The sequence below is a fragment of the Epinephelus fuscoguttatus genome, linkage group LG4, assembly GCF_011397635.1.
Source record: "Epinephelus fuscoguttatus linkage group LG4, E.fuscoguttatus.final_Chr_v1".
In the NCBI taxonomy this organism is placed as follows: domain Eukaryota; kingdom Metazoa; phylum Chordata; class Actinopteri; order Perciformes; family Serranidae; genus Epinephelus; species Epinephelus fuscoguttatus.
In genome coordinates this window covers 44,941,093-44,967,127 of record NC_064755.1, presented here as the reverse complement: position 1 = coordinate 44,967,127, position 26,035 = coordinate 44,941,093, and the positions used below count along the sequence as shown (strand labels likewise).

The following is a 26,035-nucleotide window of genomic DNA, read 5'->3' as shown; positions in this document are numbered from 1 at the left end:
CTACGGACAATTTAGCGTCACCAATTAACCTGCATGTCTTTGGACTGTGGGAGGAAGCTGGAGCACCTGGAGGAAACCCACGCTGACACGGGGAGAACATGTAAACTCCGCACAGAAGGGCTCCTCCACTCAGGGTTCAAACTCCACCACCTTGGATTCAAACCGTGAAATTTAAACAAATGCCTTAAACCTGCATTCTTCCTAATGGCCAGCAGGGGGCGACTGCACCGGTTGCAAAAAGAAGTTTTGCATTGAGGTCTGTTAAACAATAAGCCCACTTCTCACTTGATTTGACTTCTGTAAACATTAGCTCTGGGGGCAAAACCTCGTTTTTTTGTCAAAACGGAAGTTTATATTGAAAGACTCTGGAGGAGGTTTTGACACAGAAACTGACATTTCCAGAACTTATACTAGAGGGCTACCTAGAGCACCCCCTGATGGCTGGCTGTGGTATAGGCCATAAACCCCACCCATCAGTGGATGGGACATGGGACAGACTAAAAACTTAAAGTACATGTCCAATAGATTTTTACCAAAGATGGTTTCTTTGGGTCTGCAATTACCTCAGGATCAATGGCGCTGCTTGTGATTGGTTGGAAGGTGTGTGGGTAGGAACTCAACACCGCAGAGATTGCTACTGCACAGACTCTGGCTCCAAATGACATCATCAGCATAAAATGACAGTGGCTGTATCCGGGATATATCTGCTTTTATTTTTCAATGACAGGAAGTGGAGATGTATAGTCTGTCTATATATACAGTCAGTGTTTGGGAGTGAGAACATGTTGCACGTGACCCAAAGTGCATCACATGATGACTGCTCTGTGTTTTGTTCCAACAGCATAACTGCACCAAGGTGAAAACCTTCCTGAGCCACCGCCTCGGCCTGTACATCACCAACGTGACACGTGCCGCTGAGGTCTGTAGTGACTTCCTGTGTCAGGGGAACGGCCGCTGCATCCGTCGGGACCCCCTCGCCCATCATTACCTCCACCTGAGTGCCTCCAGCTATCACATCCGGCCCACTGACAACGGGGACTTTACTGTCACTGGGTGGCACTCGCAGCACGAACTGGAGCTGCTGACGGAGAGGTTTCGCTGCCACTGCTACGAAGGCCACGAGGGCGAGCGCTGCGACAGCATCAACAAAGTGAAGGAGGATGACGGGCCATGGAGGGAGGAGGAGGAGGATGAGCAGGAGAGGCGGAGGACAGAGTGGGAGGATGAGCAGGGTGAAGGGTGGGAGGGAGGGGAGAGTGAGGCGCCGCTGATCGGCTGCAGCCTTCACCTGATGGTGCTGATGCTCCTGTTGAACTTATGGTTAGTAAAGACGGTCGTATGATGCACTCTGACTAAAGGAGGAGTCACAGATGTTACTTTTCAACACACAGACAGACAGACAGGTCGTTGGTTGGATGTGAACTGAGAACGTAACCGTTTCACCCGATGCACCAGCAGCAGCAGCTGCTTTCAAAGATTTACCAAATGTATCCATGAATCTAGTGAAAGTTTTTTACTAAACAATTATCATTTTTGCCGCTTCCGTTTTTGCCCAATAACACAAACTAACTGATGGAGGCAGCAGGAGACCAGCAGCTCCTGTGTTCAGCAATGTTAAATTACTGTTTTTCAATGGAGTCTGGCTTTGAAGAGAGCGATATAACGGCTTCATTTTCCTGTTGGAAATCGCTTTCTTAAATTAAGTTAAAGCAATGAAAGAATTCTAAACATAGCGTACACTTTAACTGATAACGATTTCTTTAGGTGCCTGAAATACGTTTTGTTGCTGACCCCTCCACAGCAGCACATTGCTTGGCTTCTGTGTCAGTACTTTGGCCTGCTTCTCCAAACTGGGGCATGCCGACTATCATCTACTGTAAGTACCTCATACAGTCCCACAAAAAAAGATCTGAACTATCTCTTTAACATTCAGCTGCTGAGTGAGAGAGAAACTATTAAAGTGAACGGTGTTCAATGTGAACTCAAAACAGCTGCTGCGTTGAAAAGTAACACGTGTAAAAAAAAGGAGTGTGATGGCACTTTACATGACAGGACATGAGGTTTGGCATGTTGACAGATGAAGGTTTGGTTGACTGTAATTCAGTACAATCAGGTGAACTGTAATTAACCTCTGCAACAATCGGCACTGCCTCATTCGCCAACAACTGCACCCGTTCTTCCGAGAATCTTAATTAGTAATTGTTGAACTGTGGACTGAGTCACCTCCTGCAAAGACTCGATCATCCAGCGTCACCGCAGAGCCGATGGTCTGATCAGAGGGATCGTGTTTTAACTGCTCGCTGCAGGATGACTCTCTAATTTGTTTTGTGGAGACACAACAGCCAAATCATTCAATAGAAACCAAAGAGTGCTACTACCACTCAGTCATATGTAGGAAAATAATCACTAACATTTGGGGGGTTGGTTTGTGGTGGTTTTGATTTCAGATGGCACAAAACTTGTTTTCCTCCTCAACAATAAGCTCTTATTTTACTTGACATTATACATGAAGTGTGTATTTTTTATTTTATTTTTTTGTACTGTTGCTTACATCATACTCTCGAAATACAGCATGTCAGGAAACGCCACATATTTGAGCCTGTTGGGACGCGGCGTGCACATGTTGTAGGTGCTAATGATTTCAGAATATTATGTATCTGTGTCCTCTCTATATCGATATAAGTAAAGAGGATCAGGTTTGTTTTTCAGCGATTACATAGAGATTGATTTCACTATATCTCAGTTCGGACGATTCAGATCACGCAGACTGTGTTGTCAGTTTTTGATGATGTTTCATCTTGTTGTGACTGAGCGGACCAAAGTGTCTCTGAAGCCGATGTACAGTACTGTAGGTATGACGAAACACTGAACAGGATGTAAACGACGGCACATACTGTATCTGAATACATGACTCAGCAGCTCTCTGTGGTTCTGCAATTCTTTAACACCTACTTGTTACCAAAGAGGAATCATCTCCTGCAAAAATATGACGAAGTAGAAGACTGCCATTAGACTGAAGCAGGTTAGAGGGTCTGACACTTTGTACCAAACAGAGTCCACAGAAACTGTTCTCACTGTACTGTTAATGCCTCCAGTTGGTTTGATGTTCTGTCTCTTTCTCTGTCTTGATTATTTTTTACATGGACCAATCCAAGTTTAATCCAAGAGCAGCTAACTTCAGAAGGATGCAGGGTTGTTACAGTTAAAGCCCCAGTGTGTAGGATTCAGGGGGATGTATGGGAAGAAATGGAAAATAATCTGATAAGTCTGTTTCCTTTAGTGTAGAATCACCTGAAAATAAGAATCATTGTGTTTTTGTTACCTTAGAATGACACGTCTGTATCTACACAGGGAGCAGCTCCTTGTCTGCAGAGATCACCATGTTGCACTGTCACGTTTCTACAGAAGCCCAGAACAGACAAACCAAACACTAGCTCCACACAGGGTCATTGGCATTTTCTGCATCAGCCACCATAGTTCACAGCCCCTCCACAACAAGAGCATTGGAAAAACACAGATTTTTTTTAATGTGAAACTGCTTTATTCAGTGTTTTTACTGGTTTAAATCATCAGGGGTATCATTTATAAAACAATGCGTGGGATCTACATTGAAAACCTGCGGACAAAAGCCTAAAATGATGTGCGCCAAAAAATATTTGACCTTTCACCTCACCATCTGTGTCTCCAATTTCCTGTCTCCAAAATGTTCGTAAGCACTGGTCAAACTTTCTTCCATGAAGTCTGTTTTTATTGATCACAGCTTCTGCGTGGGAAGTGCTGACGCCTCGTTCAGGCCTCGTTTTGTGCATATGCAGTATTTAAAAATGAGACCCATGTTCCGTTTGTTTTGAGAGGAAGAGACCTCTGAGGACAATTCAGCTGAATACTAACCGAATCCAAATCAGGAGTAGTTTCAGTCCTCACTGCTAGACACCACTAAATCTCCCTAACTTCTACACTTAACTAAAGCCTCAAACTTGATATGAAAAAAATTACTTAACTAAAATAAAAACAAACTACACTTAAAGAAAAGAAAAATACTGAAACGTTGCTGTGCGCTAACAGAACGAACTATATGAAATTAAAAATATACAGGAAACGTCTTTAGTTTTAGTCTTTGTCATCTTGGTCAAATGTGTCAACACGACAAACATGACAAGGCACTGGCACATGTGGTTACTGAGACTGAGGCGTCTACATGACTGAGTCAACTTCCACAAAGCGTTGTGTTTGTATCGTCTTGTACAGTACCTCGCCCCTGACAAATAAGCCCCACATTACAGTATACAAAAATAGAAAAATGGAAACTGAAACTAATAAAACTAAACTTTTTTTAAGAATAAAAAATAAACTAAAACAAGCAAAGCCACCCTGGAAACTGACTGAAAATAAACTGCACTAGGACCAAAAATGAAAAACAAATGAAAAATGCAAAGCTTGAATAACTCTGGTCGGAAGTGACAAAACGATCTCCACTTGATATTTGTTTCCTCACTCTGACGCTTTCAACCTTCATCAGCACATGAAGTTTTCTTAGTTATCATAAAACTGTAAATGTTTAAACTTTAACTTTCATAAATGAACATTAATTTTCTAGCCTGGTACCCATGTCCTAGTTTACTGTCAGGCTTTTGATTTATTACTTGACTTTTGCAAAGATTGGAAACTCTACTTTTCCATCACGTTTGTCCTCTAAAATATGACTGGTGCCATCATAACTTCCTCCTCCTGTCAAAGGAAGAATCCCACTGGACGCATGTTGTGAAAGGCTGAGTATTCAAGGCCAAAATTTAATTTACATTGCTGGTGTAAGGTCAGGTCGGATGATTGACACAAATCATGTGACTCTTATTTTAACCACGATTGCAGTCCTTCTTTAACCTTAACAAAAGTCATTTTAGTAATGTAAACTTAGCCAAAACTTGACTATAAAAGCGGCAGCGCAGAAAACAGTCACATGGACCATGTCATGTATGTGACTAGGTTTAAGCGTTTGTCTGCTCACTTGGGTTACAGAAAACTACTGGTCTGATTTAATAAAACTTGGTGAAATGGTGAAGCATGGGCGCAGGAAGGACCCATTCAGTTTTGGAGCAGATCAGAATCACAGGACAGATGCAGGAATTATTTTTCACTTCGCATTAAACAACATTCATTCACAGCTTCCACATCTGGACGACGTTATCAGCTGCGCTATCAGTACAAACAACTATAACCGTGCTGACAGAGCTAACAGTGATCGATCATACCACACTGCTGTATGAGCACCGCTCTCCCTCACACAGTGCAGAGTGGCAGCAGTTAGCCTGCCAGTGAGGACGTTAAGTTTGCTGCTAAATTGATGTTCTTAATGCCGTACATTGCACCTTCAACATTACAAGATGAGGCTTTGGTGCTCTCTGAGTGTTCTTCTAGATTGTAATCATTTTGGAAAACAGCAGAAACGATTTTGCCCTTCAATTAAGAGCATCAGATCAGAACAAGTTGGTCTGGAGGGCAAAGACATATGATAGTTTTGAGGCTTGTTGAGGTCAGGAGAAGTGCTTTCTCACTCAAGTTAAAAAAAAATGTAAACTAGCACAACTAGCGATGTGTCCTCAGATCAGTTTGTGCCACCTCAACTCGGTCTCCCTCTGAAATCAATGACTGGCTAGAGACGCTGACGAAAAAGCCATCCTTTCACGTTGGCATGATACACCGCCGGTCGCTGTTATTGTTTAATGGTGCCTGGCAGTGTTAGGGGAAACAACAATGGGACAACAATGAAAGTTAAGATGGCGGGTGTCCGAGGAGGGCGGGCAGGACGGGTGATGGATGGGTCCAACAATCCGACTTTCACCCAGGAGGCTGGTGTTCGCTTCCTGTATGATTGTCAAGCCAAACCCTGTTAATTCTTTCTAAACCCAACCATGTGTGTTTGTTGTTGGAGGACAAAAACGTCAAGTTGCAGTGTTGTACTGACATAGTGCTTTTATTTTGAAAACAGCCAATACATGTAACAAGCTGAAGTTGTCACGGCGTCCCAGAACGTCATCAACCAACGCAACCAGGGTCCTTACACGTCATATCTTGATGTGGAAAGTCCGTGACCAAACATCGACATGTGACGAGGTCGGAGTGAGAATGAGTTGGCCAACTAGAGCAAGTCCATTTCCACTTTGTTTACAATCACACCACTCTTAAATTTCTCTTGGCGCTCAGTCTGAACCCACTTTTATGTTTAAACTACAACATTTCTTTTACAGCATCTGCACACAAAGAGCTCAGTCATTGTCAACTGGAATTTGAAAACTGTTCTGAGTTCCAAACCAAATTTACCACAGACCAGAGACCTGGAGCATTTACAGTCAAACCAGATCCACGACAGAGGTGGACCTGAGACCCGGTTCAGTGTCATGTCATCCCAAATATGTATAATAAAAGCTGAATTTCGGGTCTTTAACGTCAAACATGTAGCATCTGTGACGTGTCATTGTCACACCGACCCTGGTTTAAAGTGAATTAGTACTTTGATCTCACACCAGCCTTCAGGTGAAGTTCAGGTCTGAAGGGTTTCACTTCTCTCATCATGCTGCAGTAACTCTTTCCTGCACTTCTTGTATTTTTTTTTCTCTGAAGATTGTAAACCAAATATGCAACAAGGACTATGCAACACATGTAATGTTACCTGAATGTAAATGCACTGCAAATAAAGACTTTTCTTCACTACACCTGTGTGTCTATATTATTTCTGCACATATAAAGAGGACTTCAGAGGAGTTGTTTGTGCAACATGTATGACGAACGTTAGAGCCTCTAAAGTATTCCAGCCTGCAGACTTCAGTCTTCTTGGTGAAACATACCCTGAGCGAGAAACTGAAGAACAATAAAAGCATTTTCAAATAAACCTTCGTTTCACTCTTTTCTTTTCACATACAAAGCAGCAAACCCAAAAACCTGAATCATCAAACCAGCTGCCTTCAGTCCAAAAACTGAGGGCTGAAAAGAGGAAGAGGCACGGACGGAGAGGTTACACTCTCTGAATTTCTCACAGATGATGACACATGAAAAATACCACACATTGAAAAACCTGTGAGTGTTACATCTGAAACATCCGTCTCTCATCCTTTCATTTACTCTCAAACTGTTTCAATATGGGGCAGAAATCTCAGGAGCTGAACGAACAAAAAATGATGTTGATCTTTTGATGTGTGATGTGGGGAAAGTAAGTCCTCAATTGTTTATTTGTTGGACACATAAAAAAATGCTAAAGATTTTTCCTTCAAAACATTTTCTAAGGTCAGTTATTAACCTTTAGAGGCCTCAGAACAAAAAATGAATACAAAGGCAATGGTTGAGTCATTGATGAATCACTGGTGTGGATCAACAGCACCGTTGACAACCTTTTGCAGCGAGGCAACACTGGCAGAACGTTATGGCCAAGGCTGGACCCTTAAAGTCCAAAATAAATTAACTCCATGGACACTTTGTGAACTACTTAACCACATAGCATCAATCACGGAAATGCAACCATCTCCTCAGTATGGCTTTACTGTACTTTAAGCTGAGGTGGGCAGAAATCTGTATAGCACAAAAAAATGAAGAGTGGCAGAATTTCAAAATACCACCCTCCTCCTGCAGCTCTCGCCTGTCTTAAGCCCCTCCCACCAGACAATCACTTCATACAGTAACCCAGTGTTTGCAATACATTCATTTATTTCATCTTATTTCATATTAGAGATCCCTCTCTGTTCATCAGACCACAAACGAGATAAGAATCAGCTAGCTAGCCGGCCAATGGTCCCTCCACTACACTCCACTGATGGGAGGAAAGCACGTCGTAGCTTGGGAGATTTTATTCAGTGTAGATTTGCAGTAATGATTGGTAATATGTATGTTGATGCTGTCCAGCGTCAAGTCTGTATTTGAACATGTGACGATACTAGAAAATATATGGTAACTCTTTCAACGCAAAATCTGTACTACTGTACACCACTGATGACAGCAGCAACAGAAAGTTGAAGCTGATCTGGTGGGACGTCCAAGTTTGCATCGGCTGGATCCAGGTTGCTGCACCCGCTGACTGGAGGTCCAGAGCTGCTGCTCACTCTCCTCCCAGCAAGGTGGTCTGTAGAGGGCTGTTTGAAGACACTCTGGGGCCCCAGGCAAGAGGCACCTTGGAGAACCCCCCCCCCCTTTTGAGGGACAACGTGGGACATCCACCCCCAGTGCAAAGTTTTAGTTTTTCATCAGAGACTTGTCACAGCACCAAAATTGGGACTCACTGTACGATACCAGTGAAAGTATCACGGTTCTGAGTAGTATCATGATACCACCGCAAAAATGAGGCAGATGTGCCTTTTGTCATTTATAAAAAGATAAATCACTTTTCTATAATACATCACTGATATTTCAATGGAATAAATTACTTATTGACTTATTCATACTTCAAAAACAGCATCAATCAGTGATTAACATAGGGGGGATCAAAATAAAATAAATTAATAAAATAAAAATCAACCAGCCACCCTCCTCCTCTGATAAGTAAAGAACAGTCCCTTCAGTGCGGTGAGGTTTGTGGACCGTTACCTGCCACAAAGAGAGAAATGTGAACGGCTTGTTTCTCCTCTGACACGTCACATATCTGTGTGACGCCACAGCTCAGCTGTTCAGGTACTACTGGGCAGTCATGACATCAACAAAGAGGAAATTATTGGACCTGGAGCCGGGCTTCTCCATCACCGGTAAGCCGTTATCTTGCACCGTATTTGACAGGAATACGGCGTCTGTGACCCCCGTTCAACCCACAACCGGCAGGATTCGCCTTTCGTTTCTGCTGCTGGTTGAAATCTGTACTCGCACAGCGTGCTCCTGAATGATTTGTTTTGCTTGTGCAAAACTATTTTGCTCGCACCGTAGAGCTCTGTGGAAAACACATCACTGTAGCATATATAAACAAATCTAACCTACAAGTAAAAATAAATAAATAAATAGTAACTTTCACTGCTTAAAGATACTCAGTAGCTCAGCTAATACCCAACACGTCACTGGATACAAACCACTGCAGCAGCATATTGAGTGCCAAGTGGCCAGCGCGCGCCGTTATTGGACGGTGCATGGACACTCACCCTCTTGTAATTGGACTTTGAACTTATCCCACAGTAGTGGTACTGTGAGGTACCGTAGTACTACAGTACTCCAACAATGCTAGCGCGGGTGGCAACCAATCATGCGGGACATGGTCTCAATTTGCGTGACGCGTGAAACGAGACAGAAATGCTGTGCAGTCCTGCACAATGCGGGACATCTGGTCACCCTACTTCCACTGCCACTCACAAGCAGCAGCTAGTAGGGGGCCCCATTAGGGGGGATTCCAACATGTTGTCGTTGATGCAGTGTCTGTAGGGGTTCCATCATATTGTCATTGATATGGACCAATGTCAGCCGTCTCTGGGGGCCCCCTTCCAGCTCGGGGCGACCCTGGGTCTGTAGAGGCGGGGAGTGAGGTGGAGGACACACTGTGATTCAAGGCTCTCGCTAACAGTGGCTCCATAAATTTGAACTTGAAGCTGCAGCCATGAGCCCTTGGCCCCAGTTAGCAGAAGGCTAAACGCATCATGAGTTAGATTTTCTAAAGACTGAAAACAGAGCGGAGGTGCAGAAGTCCAGTTTTCTCTCTGAACACTTGAGTGATTTTTGCTCATTATACAAAAATAAAACTGCATACCCCAGCTTTAATCAGAAAAGAGGACAAAGCTTACAGAGAGATGACTGACAATTAATGAAAGAGACTATAATCACTACAGTGAGTGCAACAGGCTTAAAACATAAATAAAATACTGTCGGCTAACACACTTCTTGTACAGTTAGCAGCAGAATAAAATATGACTGAGCCCAGAGGAGGAGGCACCATCAGGTCTTGTTACAGGCCAAATCAAACAACTACAGTACCTTTCATCTAAAGAATACACTGAACAAATAATAATCTATCAGCCACAGAATAAGAAGGTTTCCACTGACAGAGGCAAGGCCTAGAGAAGTCAGAAACAAGTGTCATTCACTGCCATTAAAATATCAGATGTTTTAAATACAAAAAACAAAATAACTTCAAACCAGACAAAAATAATTTACAACATCAAAATGAGGATCAAATCAACAGGCTTATTAACACAGCTGGGCCTGTAAACTGATCCTCAAACCTGAGGCCTGCTACTCACTCCACACTTTAACACTACTAACACTGCAGTATAGAAACAGAGAAGTGAAGCAAAAGACTTTAAGCGACACGTCGGCCCCAACAGAGCTGCAGCAATGAGGGAAGTCTAATGTCACACCAGGCAAAATTCAGAAAGAAGTGTTTTTATGACTGTAGGCAGAGATGTGCAAGAAAACATCCAAATGCATCTTGTTAACTGCTGACTTAAAAGATAATGGACGTCACCCGTTGGTTTGTGGACTGCCATTTTGAAGCCTTGAGTTCAGCATTTCGGGGATTCAGGGGTGCATCTGACAGAAGACAGCCGACAGCAGACAGCCTGTCACTGATAACAGCCTGCCCTTAAATAGGTGAAACTTTAAGCCTTGATAAAATAAAAAATTGGTTCATATTAAAAAGAGTCACCCCTGTACAGTTGTCATGAAGGAGGAAATTAGCTCTAGAGACCAAATTCTTTTTTTTTTTGTACCAGGCTGTAAACATGTTTATTTCTGCTGTAAAGTTGGGCATTTTAACATGGAGGTCTGTGGGGATTGACTCGCTTCTGGAGCCAGCCTCTAGTGGTCATGAGAGGAACTGCAGTTTTGGCACTTTGATGTTGGCTTCATTTTTCGGCCCTGGAGGTTTCCACTTGTTGTAAACCAAAAATAAAAAGCAATGTGTTACAAAATACTGCTTTTAGGTACTGTGCACTTAAATAAAATCTGTCATGCCATGTATTTATCCATTAACTACCTTATTTATCATCTCCCAAATGTCTTTGGCTCATCATCTATACCTCCACTGACTTCGTTAACGAGGCCCCCCAAAATAAAAAAAAGTCCTCCCATCTGTTGGTTTTTTGAATTATTTTATTTTACTACTCTATTTATGCACCTATCTCTGTATCTCTCTTTCAGTCCAATAACCTTTATTGGCATGACGTTTCTTTTGTGTTGCCAAAGCACAGTTACAATTTAAGACAGTGAAAATTAAAAAAAAATTAACAACAATGTATTGTTACAAAATCGTAGTCAAACACTTTAAAGGGGAAAAAACAAATTAAGTGAAGGAGTAAATAAAGAGGCAGAGTGTGATTTGCGATGAGATGAACTGTATGTTTTTATAAATTGTGTTGGAAGTCGATGAGATAACGATCTATCAGAGTGAAGAAACAGTTTCCTCTCACACATGAAGCAGCGAAAAAACAGAGACGTGGCGAAGTTTAGAAACAGTGAACAGTCCGTCAGAGGAGAGCAGCAGGTAGGAACTGATGACATGCTGTCAAAATATGGAAATATGGTTTTTAAATATGTATTTCACTGACTGTATCTGATGCGACAAAGGGGTTTATTAGATATATATAATGTGGAATTATTTACTCAGAGAAAAAACTGTAAATAAGTCAGTTAGCCTTAAAAGCTCTTTCTTATCTGTTGTCAGGTGTAAGACACACTTAAAATAGAACAAGTAAAAGACTTGTGTCTAATTTTTGATGTTGTATAATTACAAATATGGTCAAAATGAGAAAAATCAACAAATGAGAATCAAAACATTTTAATCCAGGATTTATAATATTTCATTGCGGATCCACGACACTTTTGACCTCAGTAATCTAAATTATTTCAGACACCTGGCTTGTTCACTGTTCATTTAGCTTCCCAAATATAATGTACTGTTAAACTGTAAATGTATAACAGATATAACACATGACATCGAGCTATAACGACCAAAAACATCTGGTGAAATCACAAGCATCGTCTCTAGTGGCCGCAATGAGCTTCTGTCGGCCGCATTGCAGCAGGACCACAGTGCAGCGGCGCCCGGTGGTATCCAGGGGCAGTGTTGGGGAATCGTGAATAACATATCTATGCTAGTGGTTTTACTACATTTTTAGCTTGCTGGTCGTCATCTACATCTACATCATCTACATTTGTGGAGTGATTCAAATGGTTAAATAGAGGTTTTTTTAATTTAATTTTTCATTATTTAGTTGTTAACTAATGAATCTACAAACAATTTTAGTTCATATAGGTAAAAGAGAGATTTGTTTATTTTTATTTTACTGTTGCTTCTCTACCACAATTGAACTCCTTTAAAGTCTGGTGTGTACAGGCTGTTTTACAGAGGCTGACTATTATCTTGTATGTACGAGTTATTATCTTGCATGCACAACATAATAACTTAGAAGATGAATAAGTTGTTTCCAAAAGATATTTGACTTCTTCACACGAAATATTTTTTTGTGCACACAAGATAATTCATTTGTTCCGACATTAACACGTGCACAAGATTAAAAAATGTACCCTTTGGGCCTTTCGGGGCTCCTCAGGATGCAGAGTGGGAAAGAGCCAGGGTGTCATTGATTCAGTCTGGACTGAACCTTATTTACTGTCTTTCCTTCATTTGTCCAGAGCCATCACGATGACCTCAACCTTCCGGTCCTGCGTTGTCCTCGGTCTCATCGGATCTATCACCACCATCCTCGCACTGCCACCTACTGAGCCGCCACTGATCCATGACCACCCCTTTGTAGCCATATGGAACGCCCCCACCGAGCAGTGTCGACGACTCCAAATCCCACTGGACACTGGCGCCTTCCAGGCAGTGACCACACCCGCCCCAGTGCCCAGTCAGTTCCTCACCATCTTCTACGAGGACCGCCTCGGTCTGTACCCTAAAGTTGATGTCGACAAACGCAAGCAGTACAGAGGTGGAGTCCCCCAGAACGGCAACCTGACGGAGCACCTGGCCAAGGCCCGGATTCAAATTGATCACTTCATCTCCCAGGATTCCTCCCCTGGGCTGGCTGTCATCGACTGGGAGTCCTGGCGCCCCCTGTGGGACCAGAACTGGGGATCAAAGCGTATCTATAAGAAGCTGTCCATCTCTCACGCCCTGCAGATGGCCCCATTTTTATCATCAAGTAAAATTTCCAAACTGGCAAAAATGCAGTTCCAGAGCGCTGGGCGGCGCTTCATGGAGAAAACCATCAGCCTTGGCATTGGCGAGCGTCCAAGCCGCCGCTGGGGCTTCTACCTGTTCCCTGACTGCCACAACTATGCCTGGAGTAAGCCCGGCTACACAGGGAAGTGCTCTGCGAAGATCCAGAAGCAGAATGACCAGATGCTGTGGCTGTGGGAGCGCAGCACCGCCCTCTTCCCCTCCATCTATCTTCACCAGAACCTGAGGAACTCCCCCAAGGCCATGCTCTATGTCCGCAACCGTGTCCAGGAGGCGCTGAGGGTGGCCATGCTGCCGAAACGTCCTTACACCATGCCAATCTACGTCTACTCCAGGCCACTGTACCGGGACCAGACGCAAAAGTTCCAGAGCCAGGTGATTACTTGAAAACAGGAAAGAGTTCTGAAATACTGTATACAAGTAATGTAGGCTCTAAAGAAATTGCATTAAATATCAATGTACACACAAGTGTAAACATCCAATAACACAAAACAGCAATATAGTCCACGATGAGCAGCGCTAAAATCAACCTGCGTAGTTGTCCCTCCATTGTGACATTAGAAAGTGTCACATTTATCTTGCAAGTGTACTCTTCTTCAACGTTTGCTTTACTTCCTGGATTTTTCCCACATGGAAATTCTGACCAATCAAGAGCAGCTTTCTCACACAAGGCATTTGATCTGGTCCTCTTGTAAATGCTGCCGTGAGAACACAAACCGACTCTAGGCAATTAGTGAAAACAGAAGTCACCACTGGAGGATCCATTGTGAGCATTTTTGCATGTTGGCCCAACCCAGAATGCTCCTGGCTGATACCTTATTGTAAGTGTGTTTGATTTGGGTCATTCAGCATGCTTGCCGGGTGGAGCATTCAATGAGTAATTAATTAAGGTAGATGCAACCTTTTTTATCATTGCCGAGGAACGATGAACCATAACCCATAAAGACTAATCGGCCCAGGTGTGACCATCATTCCACTCCCCTCCAATCCCCTGAGCCCCGGCCGATGAACGTAAACATTTACAACATATGTCTCTTCCAGGCTGTCAGCTGAGCGCTGAGTCACCTCTCAGGAGCTCTGCCCTCCTGCAGCCACAGACACACCTGCAGCTTCTTCTCTGCAGCAGCTGCTGATTTATCTCTTTTCTTCAGGACTGATTCGCAGGACTTGTTTTTACTCAGTAACAACTTGAAACGTAGTGTAGTACAACACTTTGATAAAAAAGTACTCAAGTAAAAGTAAATCACTGTTTCTAAAAATACTCAAAAGTACAAGAACCCACACAAAAAAAACATACTGAGAGTAACATAATGAGAGTACATGTAACTCCCCCCCCGCTGAACACTTATTAAATTACTCATACACTAAGCTTAGGTTCGTATCGCAGTCAGGCACTGTTTGATGATTTGTCCATGCAGATCCTTTGCAGATTCTCTCTCTGCATTCATGAGCTCCACTGTCTGAAAAATCAAACCTGGAAAATAAACAATAAACAAATATAGTTGCTATTAACCAACAGCTGGGGCTGACATATCTGTGCTGACAGCATTAGTTTCATTCTGTGGTAGTGGTGGCAAGGAGCAGTTAACTCTTTGTTGTGTTGATTAAAAAAATATCTAACTTTAAGCATTGTTATTTCTGCAAGCTGATTTAAAACAAACCTGAACAGCTGCAAACATGTCATCCACACTTATTTTTAACATAACAGATATAAATAGGTAGCTACAGGCCCCTAGTCTTAATTCTGCTATGACCATCTGATTGGCTTGGCTGCTTTTTAATCAAGTTAATGGCCACTGATAAGTGAAACACCAGCCCCATTTGAATTGCTGTTAAAGGATTATCTATCAGCAGCAGTCTCTGTTACGGCTGCGACTGTATGAGATTTGCGATAATCGTCTCAGAAAATATTGCTGTTTAACGGTATCACAGAATTATTATCAGCCACAATGAGTTTTTAATGGAAGTATGTGTAAAAACCTTCCCTTTTGAAAATAACCAAAATAAAGTTGAGCTTTTCTGTCCATTTTTTTTCTTCAATATTGTAGATAAGCAAATATACAAGATCAATTATAGCAGTCAATTTTAATATCATGGTACTGTATACTTTACAACAGGTTGCAACCCTAGTCTCTATACACTGACTTTCACAGAAATTCTGTTGTTGACGAGAGAAAAATTAAAGCAATTTAAAAAGTGAAAAGGTCTCATTCACAAACAGTGAATCAAATCTGTTCATAAACCATGCGTACACGGTGTGCTGCACCTGTGTGTGTACTTGCTGCAGCACAGACGTTCGTCGACGCACTGGTGGTCTCCGCAAGGGGCAGGGTCGCAAAAAGCGAAGAAGGCGGTGACAGTGTATTTACGGATGGACGCAAACATGGACACTCTCGAAGAGGAGATCATAATTTTATTGCTGTTAAGATCTTGGCAGAGGAAAAGGCGTCGTCTCCGTCGCCATCAGAGATGGTATGTGCAGCCCCTTAACCAATCACGTGGGGAGTTTGTTTCCCTTGTTTTACCCATGCGAGCAATCGATGAGGAAAAGCATAGGGAATTCTTCTTCTTTGGAGTTTTCTACGGAGGTTGGCATCCGTTACGTTGCATTACTGCCATCTTCTGGGTCTACCTTGCTCCTACATCTTTCATTCCATTATATCCTTTTCACCAGTCCACCTCCGACCTCACATTCACAGTCTCTAGGTATACTTCGCACGAGCGCCTCTAGTGTTCATGTCAATATTGCATCTCGCGTACGCGTCACGCTACTTAGCAGCAAAGTGTGCAGTCTATGTGCCAAACGACCGCAAAATACACGTGGCAGCCAAACGTGCACGAAAACTGCACGCGTTTCGTGCAGCAAGTATACTTTAGCCTTTCGAGGGATTCTGATTCACTGACATACGCACGATGCCAAGAACAAAATCAGAAATTAGCCGGTGTGCACGTCATAATCCGATGGTTATTTTGAAGGGCACACTTAATGAATGCGCACATAATAGTAAACGAGGCCCATCATCAGGGGTGTAAGTGTTCATCAGATCTCCTGTGTGTCTCGTCCTCTTTCAGACGGACCTGGTGAGCACTGTGGGAGAGTCTGCAGCTCTGGGAGCTTCAGGGGTCGTAATGTGGGGAGGAAGCAAAGACTACAACAACAAGGTAAACACACTGGTTGAACTGGTCTGCTCCCAGTCAAATATGCATGTTTAAAAGGTGGCTGTAGTCTTTTCTCTTTTTCATACATCATACACAGCTGCACTGAGAGAGCTACAGGACAGTGTCTCCTCTGTTTTTACATTATGTGTTGCCTTGCTGAGCTGCAGTGGAGGTATTAAAGCTCCATATTATTCTCCCTTTACGCACACAAATAAATACGTCCATTTCAAATGTTGTGAATGTCACTGCCCCCATACTTCCAAGTGTCCTTCATGATGGCATAGATACACCCAATAGGTGGCACTACAGGGTGGAGTCAGAAGTTTCACACAACAACAAACGAGGTAACAGTGAAGGAGGTTGTAATTTGGTACCTTTAGACAAAGACATCTGTATAGACAGCAGCAAATTTTTAATATCTTCATCGTCTCCTACAGTCCTATCTCGCTTGAACATTGCTACTGTCTCCTCAATCCCTGGTGGTACTGCCCTGTTTCATCATGGACGAAATGAGCGCAGAGCAGGGACATCTGGGACAGCTCCGCCCATCTCTGTATGTAACACAAATTTTGTGTGTGAACCACTGAGATGAGGCTGCTGGTAATAACCACGATGTTGAAGCGCTGTAGACGTGCTGTGTCATACTGTAGCACTGTTTGCAGGTTTGAAAAGGGGAAACACAAACGACCAGGCTTTAATCAACCAATAATGAAGCTGCCTTTGTTTCCTGTTTTAGGAGGAAGTGGCAGCCATGATGCTGCAGTGTTGTTATCTCAACTGACAGATGTGAAAGATCTTTTCTGCTTCTGTGTTTGTGTTCTCTTAATTTACTGTTATTTGATGTTAGCCGTCTCCTGATTTTGTTTGTATCACAATGTCATTTTATTTATGGTATGTATGTGGTACAGTGTGCGATTAGGGCCATTAAAATATAAATGTACTTTGTTACTTTGCACCACTCATCCTAACATACCAGTCTCACCTATAAACCCCGCCCCCTTTCCTTAGGCTGCCTGCCAGTCTCTGTCCGAGTACCTGACATCCACCTTCAACCCGTACATCGCCAACGTGACCGCGGCCGCCATGCTCTGCAGCGAGGTCTTGTGCCAGGCGAAGGGCCGTTGCATCAGGAAGAACTACGACTCCAGCCACTACCTGCACCTGAACCCCGCCTACTTCAGCATCCTGCGGGCTAACAGGAAGTACGTGGCGATTGGTCTTCCCTCTGCTGCTGACCTGAAGGCCTGGGCTGACAACTTCACGTGTCAGTGCTACGCAGGGTGGCGCTGTTCACCCCAACTGTCCCTGCCGACTAAAATCAAACTCATCTGGGTTTAATCTATTATCTGAATAGATTGCATTGCTGAAGCATTATGTAGTCGGTAAAACTACTGTCTTTAATTTGCTGAAAATGTAATTTGTTTATTTAAAAAACAGAAAAATCTGATTCTACAAAAATTCTGTTCTACATTTTGAAAGTTTCTTTCACACATCACAAACAATACTGATTAATTTGAAATGACAACCAAAAGTTACCTTAATAAACGCTTTTAGAAAACAATATCACTTTTTTGTTTGTTTGTTTGTTTGTTTTAATGGCAAACTGATGCAAAAGTCAAGATAAGATTCAATCCAGGGGCATAAATATGCAGGCAGTGCGATTGCACTGGGGCCACTGGGGTGGAGGGGCCCATAGAGAGAGCGGGCCCTTACAAGTGATTCAGATTGCCACCTTGGAAATAAACCGGTGTTCAAAGTTAAATGATAAAAAAAAAAATGTTATTAATTTAAAATTGGTGCCATTTGCTATATGTCTTCAAAACAGCCAACCCATCTGCATCGTGGTTTTCTTTTCCTTTTTATTTTCTTAATAATCAGTAGCTATCTAAAACAAAATTGTATGCATTTCTATATCCTCCTGAAACCTCGGCACTTGTTTATTTGTTTTTAATTTTTCTGAGCTATTTGGGACCAGTTGGACCTGATGAGTATAAAATTTAAGTGTTGTCCTCTAATAGGAAGTAGTGTTCGAAAAAAATAACATGTCCTCATATAATATTCACAAGTGTGCCAGAAAGTGTAAAAATATTTATTTTATTAGACAATGAGTCCCAACGCCCTCAAACAAGATGATGTCAAATTCATTGCCATATCAAACAAACATTATCAGTCATTAATTAAAAAGTTTGAACCATAAAATGTGATCAGGTTTTGGACCTTGTCCACTTTTGTCTCAGGATCTTCTGCAGACTGACTTGGCAGAGATGGCTGCCATCTTCTTTTTACGTGGATTAGTGTAGTGTTGTCTTACTACCACTAGATGACAAAAAGTGTCCAAAATCGAGGACAACAGGTCTGAGTTAAACATAATGAAGTTTAAGATGCAGCAAAAACAAAATGTGATGTCCTCATATGAGGACGCAGGGTGTCAGGAGGATATAAGTTATAAAATCTATAAATAGACTATAAAAACTATTCAGTTAAATAAGTAATTTCTTACTTTCTTTGATACTTTTGTCAGATATGCAGTGATGATTGCTGGATAATATGTATGGTGATGTTGTCCTGCGTCAAGTCTCTGTTTCTGTCAAGACAATACGTGCTCTGTGGCGTGCACTGGGGCCCGTCATAACTTCCTAACGCCACTGCTTCAATCTCTCAGTAGAGTTCTTTGGGTTTAGACAATTTTGAAACGTGTCTTTTTGATGCTGAGAAATCTTTAAAAGTTGTATCAGAAAGGAAATATTACTGCACAGTTTTAAAAGTTATAAAAATGATAAAAGTCTGAAATCATTCTATGGTTAAAACAGCATGAACTACATATTTAAAGTAAGGACTTTGTTACATGTAAACACCTACGAGTTAGATACACTGGCAAGACCGAGTCAGAACACCCACAAGTTCAAGACCAACCTAAACTGAAACTTCCACTGAACTTAGACCAGTGATGTGGTGGAGGGTATACGCAGGTATACGGGGTATACCCAGTTCTTTTTCTTTACAGTGTTTGAGGGCGAGCCTCGATAAAAGGATTGCTGGTTGAGGCAGCAGATTATGGACTATGATTCCGGTTAGAGAATCAAGGCACTTGGAGAGAGAGATCTGATTTATCTTCTTTTAATGAGGTTGCTGGACTTTAACATTGGTGTACAACGTATGTGTGTGTGTGTGTGGTCTGAAAATAAAGAAAGGCAATAAACTGTATTACAACAAATACTCTGCATATTACTCAGCAGCTAAATCAAATAAACATTTCTAAATAAGCTGCTATATGAGCATAAGATTTTAAGGTTCACCAGTAATATCCCTAACTTATATGCAAACCGCTTCTTGAGCATAATACAGCAGCAGAGATGCAATATTTGTGGTGGAATAAGCAGTACAATGTCCAACATAATGGCAAAGCAAGCTAAACAGAATGGGAGCCTTTCACATTGAATCCACAGTAAATAATTCGACCTTTAAACTTCTATTAACAATAAGCATGGTCACAATCACACAAATAAACTGAGTTGCAATATTGGCATTACAAACGAAATATACATCATTAAATCCTCACAAGCATCCAAATGTAACTGCAGTGCTAGCAAGAGGCAGCTAGCTGCTACTGAGACACAGCAGTCCAAATCACAACGCCAACACAACCGAGTCTAATCTGAGTAAAAACACACAATACACAATACAAAATTTTAGACTCGTAGTTGTCCTGGTCTTGTTAAGTAGATGGAACAGTAGTTCCATCTACTTAACAAGATGGTGGAGACGCGACTGCTGGAAAGATCACCTACAGTCAGGAGTTACTACTGGCTCTTGTTGGGAATAGAATGATTTTATGTGTTTTACTATCAGTTGTGTTTCACTATATAAGTTTTAGATATGTGAACAATGAGAATACTGAGATGATTTCAGCTGATCTGAATGTGTTTGCTTTGCAGAAGTGGAGAAGTACAGGAGAGGAAGAGACATGAAGTCTGAGGAGCACATATCGCAATGCTTAGATAATTAGTTTCATATATGGTAAAAAGAATAGAAAGTGATGTACAGATAGTAAGGTACAGCACGTGTAGGGAGTTGTGTTGTTCTCTTGTCTTTCAAAACAGGAACCACGCCCCCACCGCCAGCGGGAAGGAGTCAGATTAACACGAGGCAGGGGCGTGGTGTGGTGAAGGAGGAAGTGGAACTGCCAATGAGAAGAGGACAACGCCTTGCGTGCACAATGACACTCTGTTACGCTCAAATATACTGGGTCAGGGAAAGGACAGGAGGTCAGACTTCGTGAACTGACACACCTTTGTTGTTCGTCAGGGACGTGAAGTTGAGACCCAGAGCTCTGTAATTTTATTCCTTTACTGCTTAATAAACTACATTAACTGAGACCGAATATCTTCTCCTATTGCTTCATTAAAGAACACGCAGGACTGAGCTCACACATAGCACATTGGAGAGTAGGATGAGCCCCAAGTCCATCACTCTCCGTCCACCAGCAACAGGAGCTGACTTCTCACATACTCCCTGTTCACCACGGAGGACTTTTGACACCACAGTAAGTGGATCACTTTCGAGATGACGCCGGAGGAAAAGAGGAAGGAGGGGCGGCGTTCAGTGCAGACTGAGAAGATCCGGGCTATGTGACAGATGCCGGCTTCCACCTCTCCCAACAGTCCTTCTCTCTAATGTTCAGTCCATTCGCAATAAAATGGACGAGTTTGAGATCTACGCCAGGTGGAAACGTGAGTTCAGAGAAACGTGTCTCCTCGCTTTCACCGAGACGTGATTGGGAGAACGAGACAGGAACGAGGATCTACACATAACCGGCTTTGGTCACCCTATCCAGCTGGACCGCTCTCCTCTCATAACAAACAAATCCAAGGGAGGTGGAGTATGCTTCTATATAAATGCGAGATACTGTAATACTGTTGTGGTGCGGGAGAGAATATGTACCTCTGACATTGAACTTTTGTGTATTTCGCTTCGCCCCTTCTACTTGCCAAGGGAGTTCCCTCAGCTGTTCTTTTCTCTTGTGTACATTCATCCAAGAGCTGACGTCACGGCAGCCTGTCAGCTGATTGAAGACGTGAGCAACAAGCTGAACGCGCAAAACACTGAGAACATATGAACAGTGTGTCACCTGTGTAACAACTATGAGGAACTCCACTACTGACCTGTGCTATGGTTCAATAGCCAGTGCCTACAGGTCCATCCGCATGCCTTCCTTGGGAGCTTCCTATCATAGCAGTGTCCTACTTCTACCGACCCACAGGCCAGTCTGTAAACGACGAGAGCGGACTATAAAGACAGTGAAATGCTGGTCAGAGGATAGTACTGACAATTTGAAAGCCTGTTTTGAATGTACAGCTTGGGATGTTTTTTATGATTCATGCTCTGACCTGACTGAACTGACACAGACTGTCTCCTCCTACATATCCTTCTGTGTTGACATTAATATCCCCCAGAAGAACATCACTGTCTATCCCAACAACAAACCGTGGGTCACTAAAGACTTGAAAAATGTCATAAATAAGAAGAAAAAAATCTTTTATACAGGGAACAACCAGGAAAGGAAAGACATCAACAAAGAGGTTAAGAATGAAATTCGGAAAGCCAAAAGAGCTTATAAGGACAAGGTAGAACACAAGTATAGCAGTGGTGATCTGCGGGCGGCCTGGAGAGGCATTAAATCCATGTCCTCAGCCACTAACATCCAAGATGAAAACAACAGAACACTAATTAGAATAGAGGGAAGCAATGAAGATCTGCCAAACGCTTTTAACCTCTTTTACTCGCGGTTTGAAAACCATGACCTCTCAGACAATCTTTCCCTTCTTAAGCAGGGTATCTCCTCTGACACTGACTGCAATATGGTCATTAGTCAGGAGTGTGTAAATAACCCTCTGAAGAAGGTGAATGTAAGAAAAGCCTCTGGCCCAGATGGAACTTGTGGACGCACATGAAAGTATTGTGCTGACCAACTTAGCAGTGTCTTCCACCACATCTTTCAGATGTCACTCAACTGCGGTCAAGTCCCTGACTTATGGAAATCCTCCATCATAATCCCTGTTCCAAAAAACTCATCCCCCAAACAACTCAATGATTTTAGACCAGTAGCACTCACATCACTGTGTATGAAGGTCTTTGAGAAAATTATGAAGAACATAATTCTTTCACATATAGAGGGGAGAATCGACCCACTTCAGTTTGCCTACCAGGCAGGGAAAGGCGTGGAGGACGCCAAGCTTTTTATTCTTAACTGCCTCTATAGACACTTGGAAAAACCTCAAGCCCACGTCTGGCTCTTATTCGCTGACTTTTCCTCGGCTTTTAACTTGATGCAGCCGCATCTTTTAGTTAGGAGGCTGATGAATGATTTTAATCTGCCCCACCAGGTTGTCTTATGGTTGTCAGACTTTTTAACTGACAGAAAGCAGAGGGTCTCTGTAAATGGTTGTGTCTCAGACTCCTTAGCTCTGTCCACCGGTTCACCACAAGGGTGCGTCCTCTCCCCTTTACTCTTTATTTTATATAGGCTACAGATGAAAGCAGGAGTGCAAAGGAAGGCAGCTATCTAGTCAAATTCTCTGATGACACTGCGCTTCTGTCTCTTCTTTAAGGATCTGAATCAGGACATGGGGAGGCTCTTGTTGATCTTGTTTCATGGTGCGACAAAAACTACTTAGACTTGAATGTATCCAAAACTATAAGCTGATAATTGATTTTAGACGCAACAAAAACCCAGCTGCAGATAGCACCATCCATGGTAAAACTGTGGAAAGGGTACATTCATATAAATATTTAGGCACCTTTTTTGATGAGAAGCTGCAATTTGATGTGAACACTGCAGACATTGTGAAGCGAGGGCAACAGAGAATTCACCTTCTCCGCAAACTGAACTCTTTTTCTGTCAGTCCTGATATTCTTTGTCATTTTTATCAGTCTTTTATCGAGAGTCTCCTGTGTTTCTCTTTTATCTGCTGGTTCCCCAGCCTTACGCTGAGAGATAAAAACAGGTTGTACAGCATTATCAAAACATGTTCCAAGATCACAGAAGTGAAACTTAGGGACTTGTCCGGCTTCTGTGACCAACAAACTATGAGGATGGCAAACAGCATTTTGTCTTCTCCTGGTCATGTGCTTACAGGTGAATTTTCTAAGTTGCCCTCAAGTCGCCGCTATGTCTCACCTGTCTGTAAGACTAACCGTTTTTTGAAATCTTTTATTCCCTCTGCTATTCATCTCTTAAATTCTTTATAATGATCTTATTCCTTTTACGACATGTATTCCTCAGCATTCTATTTATTCATGTATCTTATCTACTGTATCCTATTGTGTGTACTGTGTCTGTATAATGTATGCAAGCTGTTCAAACCAATTGCCCCTGGTGGGATTAATAAAGTTGTCTGTATCTGTATCTGTAACAACTCTCTGTGCTTCTGATCTGTACCGTTGACAGGAAGTGACCACCACGAGACGGCGTATCGTCTCTAGTCAACGACTCTCTGTGCTTCTGATTTGTAACGTCGACAGGAAGTGACCGCCATGAGACGGCGTATCATCTCTAGTCAACGACTCTCTGTGCTTCTGATCTGTAACGTTGACAGGAAGTGACCACCATGAGACGGCGTATCATCTCTAGTCAACAACTCTCTGTGCTTCGTTCTGATTTGCAGCTTTTCAGACTTATTTTGTTGCTGAATATAATTTGTAGCTTCTTAAAATCTGAATGAGGATAGTGATAGTGAGATACTGGCTACAGTGATGAAACAAAACCAGCATCAGATGGACTGTATTCATAATCAATACGCCACAATAATATAAATAACCAGCGTCAGGTCATCAGTCAATGAGTGTGTGTGTGTGTGGGCGGGGCATAAGCACATACAGCCAGCAGCAGCAGCGACCTGCTGACACCGGCACACCGTGAGGACAGAAACAGAGGGCTCGGTGGGGACGGAGCACCTGCTGCAGCAAGCCAACACGCTGTCTGTGGTCATTTTAACTTGACTTCACTACAAGCTGATTGGCTGTTGAAACAGGTGATTTACGTTCTAAAACCAGGTGAGTGTCAGGTGACACCATCACAAGCTCAAACTGGCCGGTTAAATGGTAAATGGACTGCATTTGTAGGGCCCTTTTGTAGTCTTCTGACCACTCAAAGCGCTTTTACACAACATGTCACATTCACGCACACACACACACTGACACACACACTGGTGGCTGAGGCTACCATACATGGTGCCACCTGCTTCTCAGTAACCATTCACACGCACTCACACACGGATGGAACAGCCATCGGGAGCAAATTGGAGCTGAGTAACTTTTCCAAGGATGCTAGGGGATTGGAGCCAGGGATCGAACCGCTGATCTTTAGATTAGAAGACGACCCGTTCTACCCTCTAAAACAATTTTGTCTTGTCACAAATCACTGGTCTTCATGGGGCTTTCGACACAAACTATGGGCAAGTAACTCACAGAACCCCACTTCAAAAGATTCAAACTATCCCTTCAAAAGAAGTAAAAATCATACAGCAGCATTGCTTTCCTTGACCTGGGACGCGCCATGTTTGCGGAAACGACAGCCAGCCTCGCCCAACTAATTAGCCGACTGAGATTTGATCACAGTGAGAGCACAATCAAGATAACAAGAACACATTTAAACAAAGGGTTTAAATGCAAAGTGCCACCGTCTAGAAACAGACATGAAAGTTCCAGGTGTAAATCTGCTCTCAGGTCAGTGCAACGTGGGGTCAAAGTTCAACAGATTTGATCTTTCAGTGCACCTTTGCTCTATGAAGTGCACCACACATGTTCAAACCACCAGACACAACAATGGAGGGGATAATGTGACCGTGGCGTGAGAGGAGCCGCCAGCAACAAGCCAATAATGTCTGTTGTCTGTTTCCCTTCTAACTTGACACATTTGGACACGCAACACATGAACTACTTTAACTTTTGATTTTTTGTTTTTGCTACACATTCAAACTGTTAAAACAAAAGAATAAATCAACTTCCTAAAATAACTCCTAAAATAATAATCTGTTTTTTCTGTACGTCTCCCATTGACTCTGATTCATTCCTCTTGTTTGTCAGACCATTGTTGATGAAATCCAAATGATGTTCATTTTGAGTACAAACAGAAGTCGATGATGATCGATGGATGGAATCCACTGAATGTCGTCTTTATGTGACTCAACACTCTGATGACAAAACTGGGTAGATTTCCCTCGGCTCAGTACTTTTCCTACAGCTACAGCTGACCAAGTTAAAAACTCTCATTGCATTCTTTGCGTGTCCTGACAGAGGTCTGTTATGTGTGTCCACACATTGTCCTCATCCCAGAGCTTCCTCAGATATCTTCCTCTGTTGTGGCTAAAAAGGCCCAATTAAGGTCAGATTGGGAGAATATGTACTTAGATTAAACAATCTTCAACTGGGCAAGACACAGACACACACACACACACACACACACACACACACACACAGAAAGTTAGACAGGATATCCGTCTAAGGAGTATAAGAATGTTTCGTGAACTGTTCTGAGGTGCTGTCTTATTGTTTACAATAAACGACACGCTGACGGCTGTGAACTGACCTCTTGTCATCAAGTCGTTTCTTCAATACCTCCAGGCACTGACTGAAGGAGTGGAGCTCCTCCTCACCCTCGAACACATCAGGACGTCCTAATAAAAAACAGAGCACCTCGGGAGCCTGCAAATCATTCAGCGCCGACAAGTTTCCACAAGT

General features: G+C 42.7%; 2 protein-coding genes and 1 long non-coding RNA gene across 3 annotated transcripts in view; 2 read left to right on the top strand and 1 right to left on the bottom strand.

The window, feature by feature from the left end:
* The window catches only part of LOC125887424 (hyaluronidase-4), a 30,331-nt gene extending 23,626 nt beyond the window's left edge, over positions 1-6,705 (top strand). The window contains exon 4 of the mRNA XM_049574218.1: positions 842-6,705. Within this exon, the coding sequence (XP_049430175.1) occupies positions 842-1,342 (501 nt within the window). The 3' untranslated portion in view covers positions 1,343-6,705. The remainder of the gene's footprint in view (positions 1-841) is intronic.
* Positions 1-26,012, bottom strand: part of LOC125887431 (uncharacterized) — a 70,632-nt gene extending 44,620 nt beyond the window's left edge. The window contains exon 1 of the long non-coding RNA XR_007449170.1: positions 25,884-26,012. This is a non-coding gene — a long non-coding RNA (uncharacterized LOC125887431). The remainder of the gene's footprint in view (positions 1-25,883) is intronic.
* On the top strand, positions 11,313-17,858 carry LOC125887427 (hyaluronidase PH-20-like). The gene is made up of 4 exons (XM_049574222.1): positions 11,313-11,437; positions 12,589-13,513; positions 16,211-16,300; positions 17,306-17,858. Exons 2-4 carry the CDS (start codon positions 12,599-12,601, stop codon positions 17,633-17,635), a joined length of 1,335 nt encoding a protein of 444 aa, XP_049430179.1. The 5' UTR covers positions 11,313-11,437; positions 12,589-12,598; the 3' UTR covers positions 17,636-17,858.
* Positions 26,013-26,035: the final 23 nt, after the last annotated feature.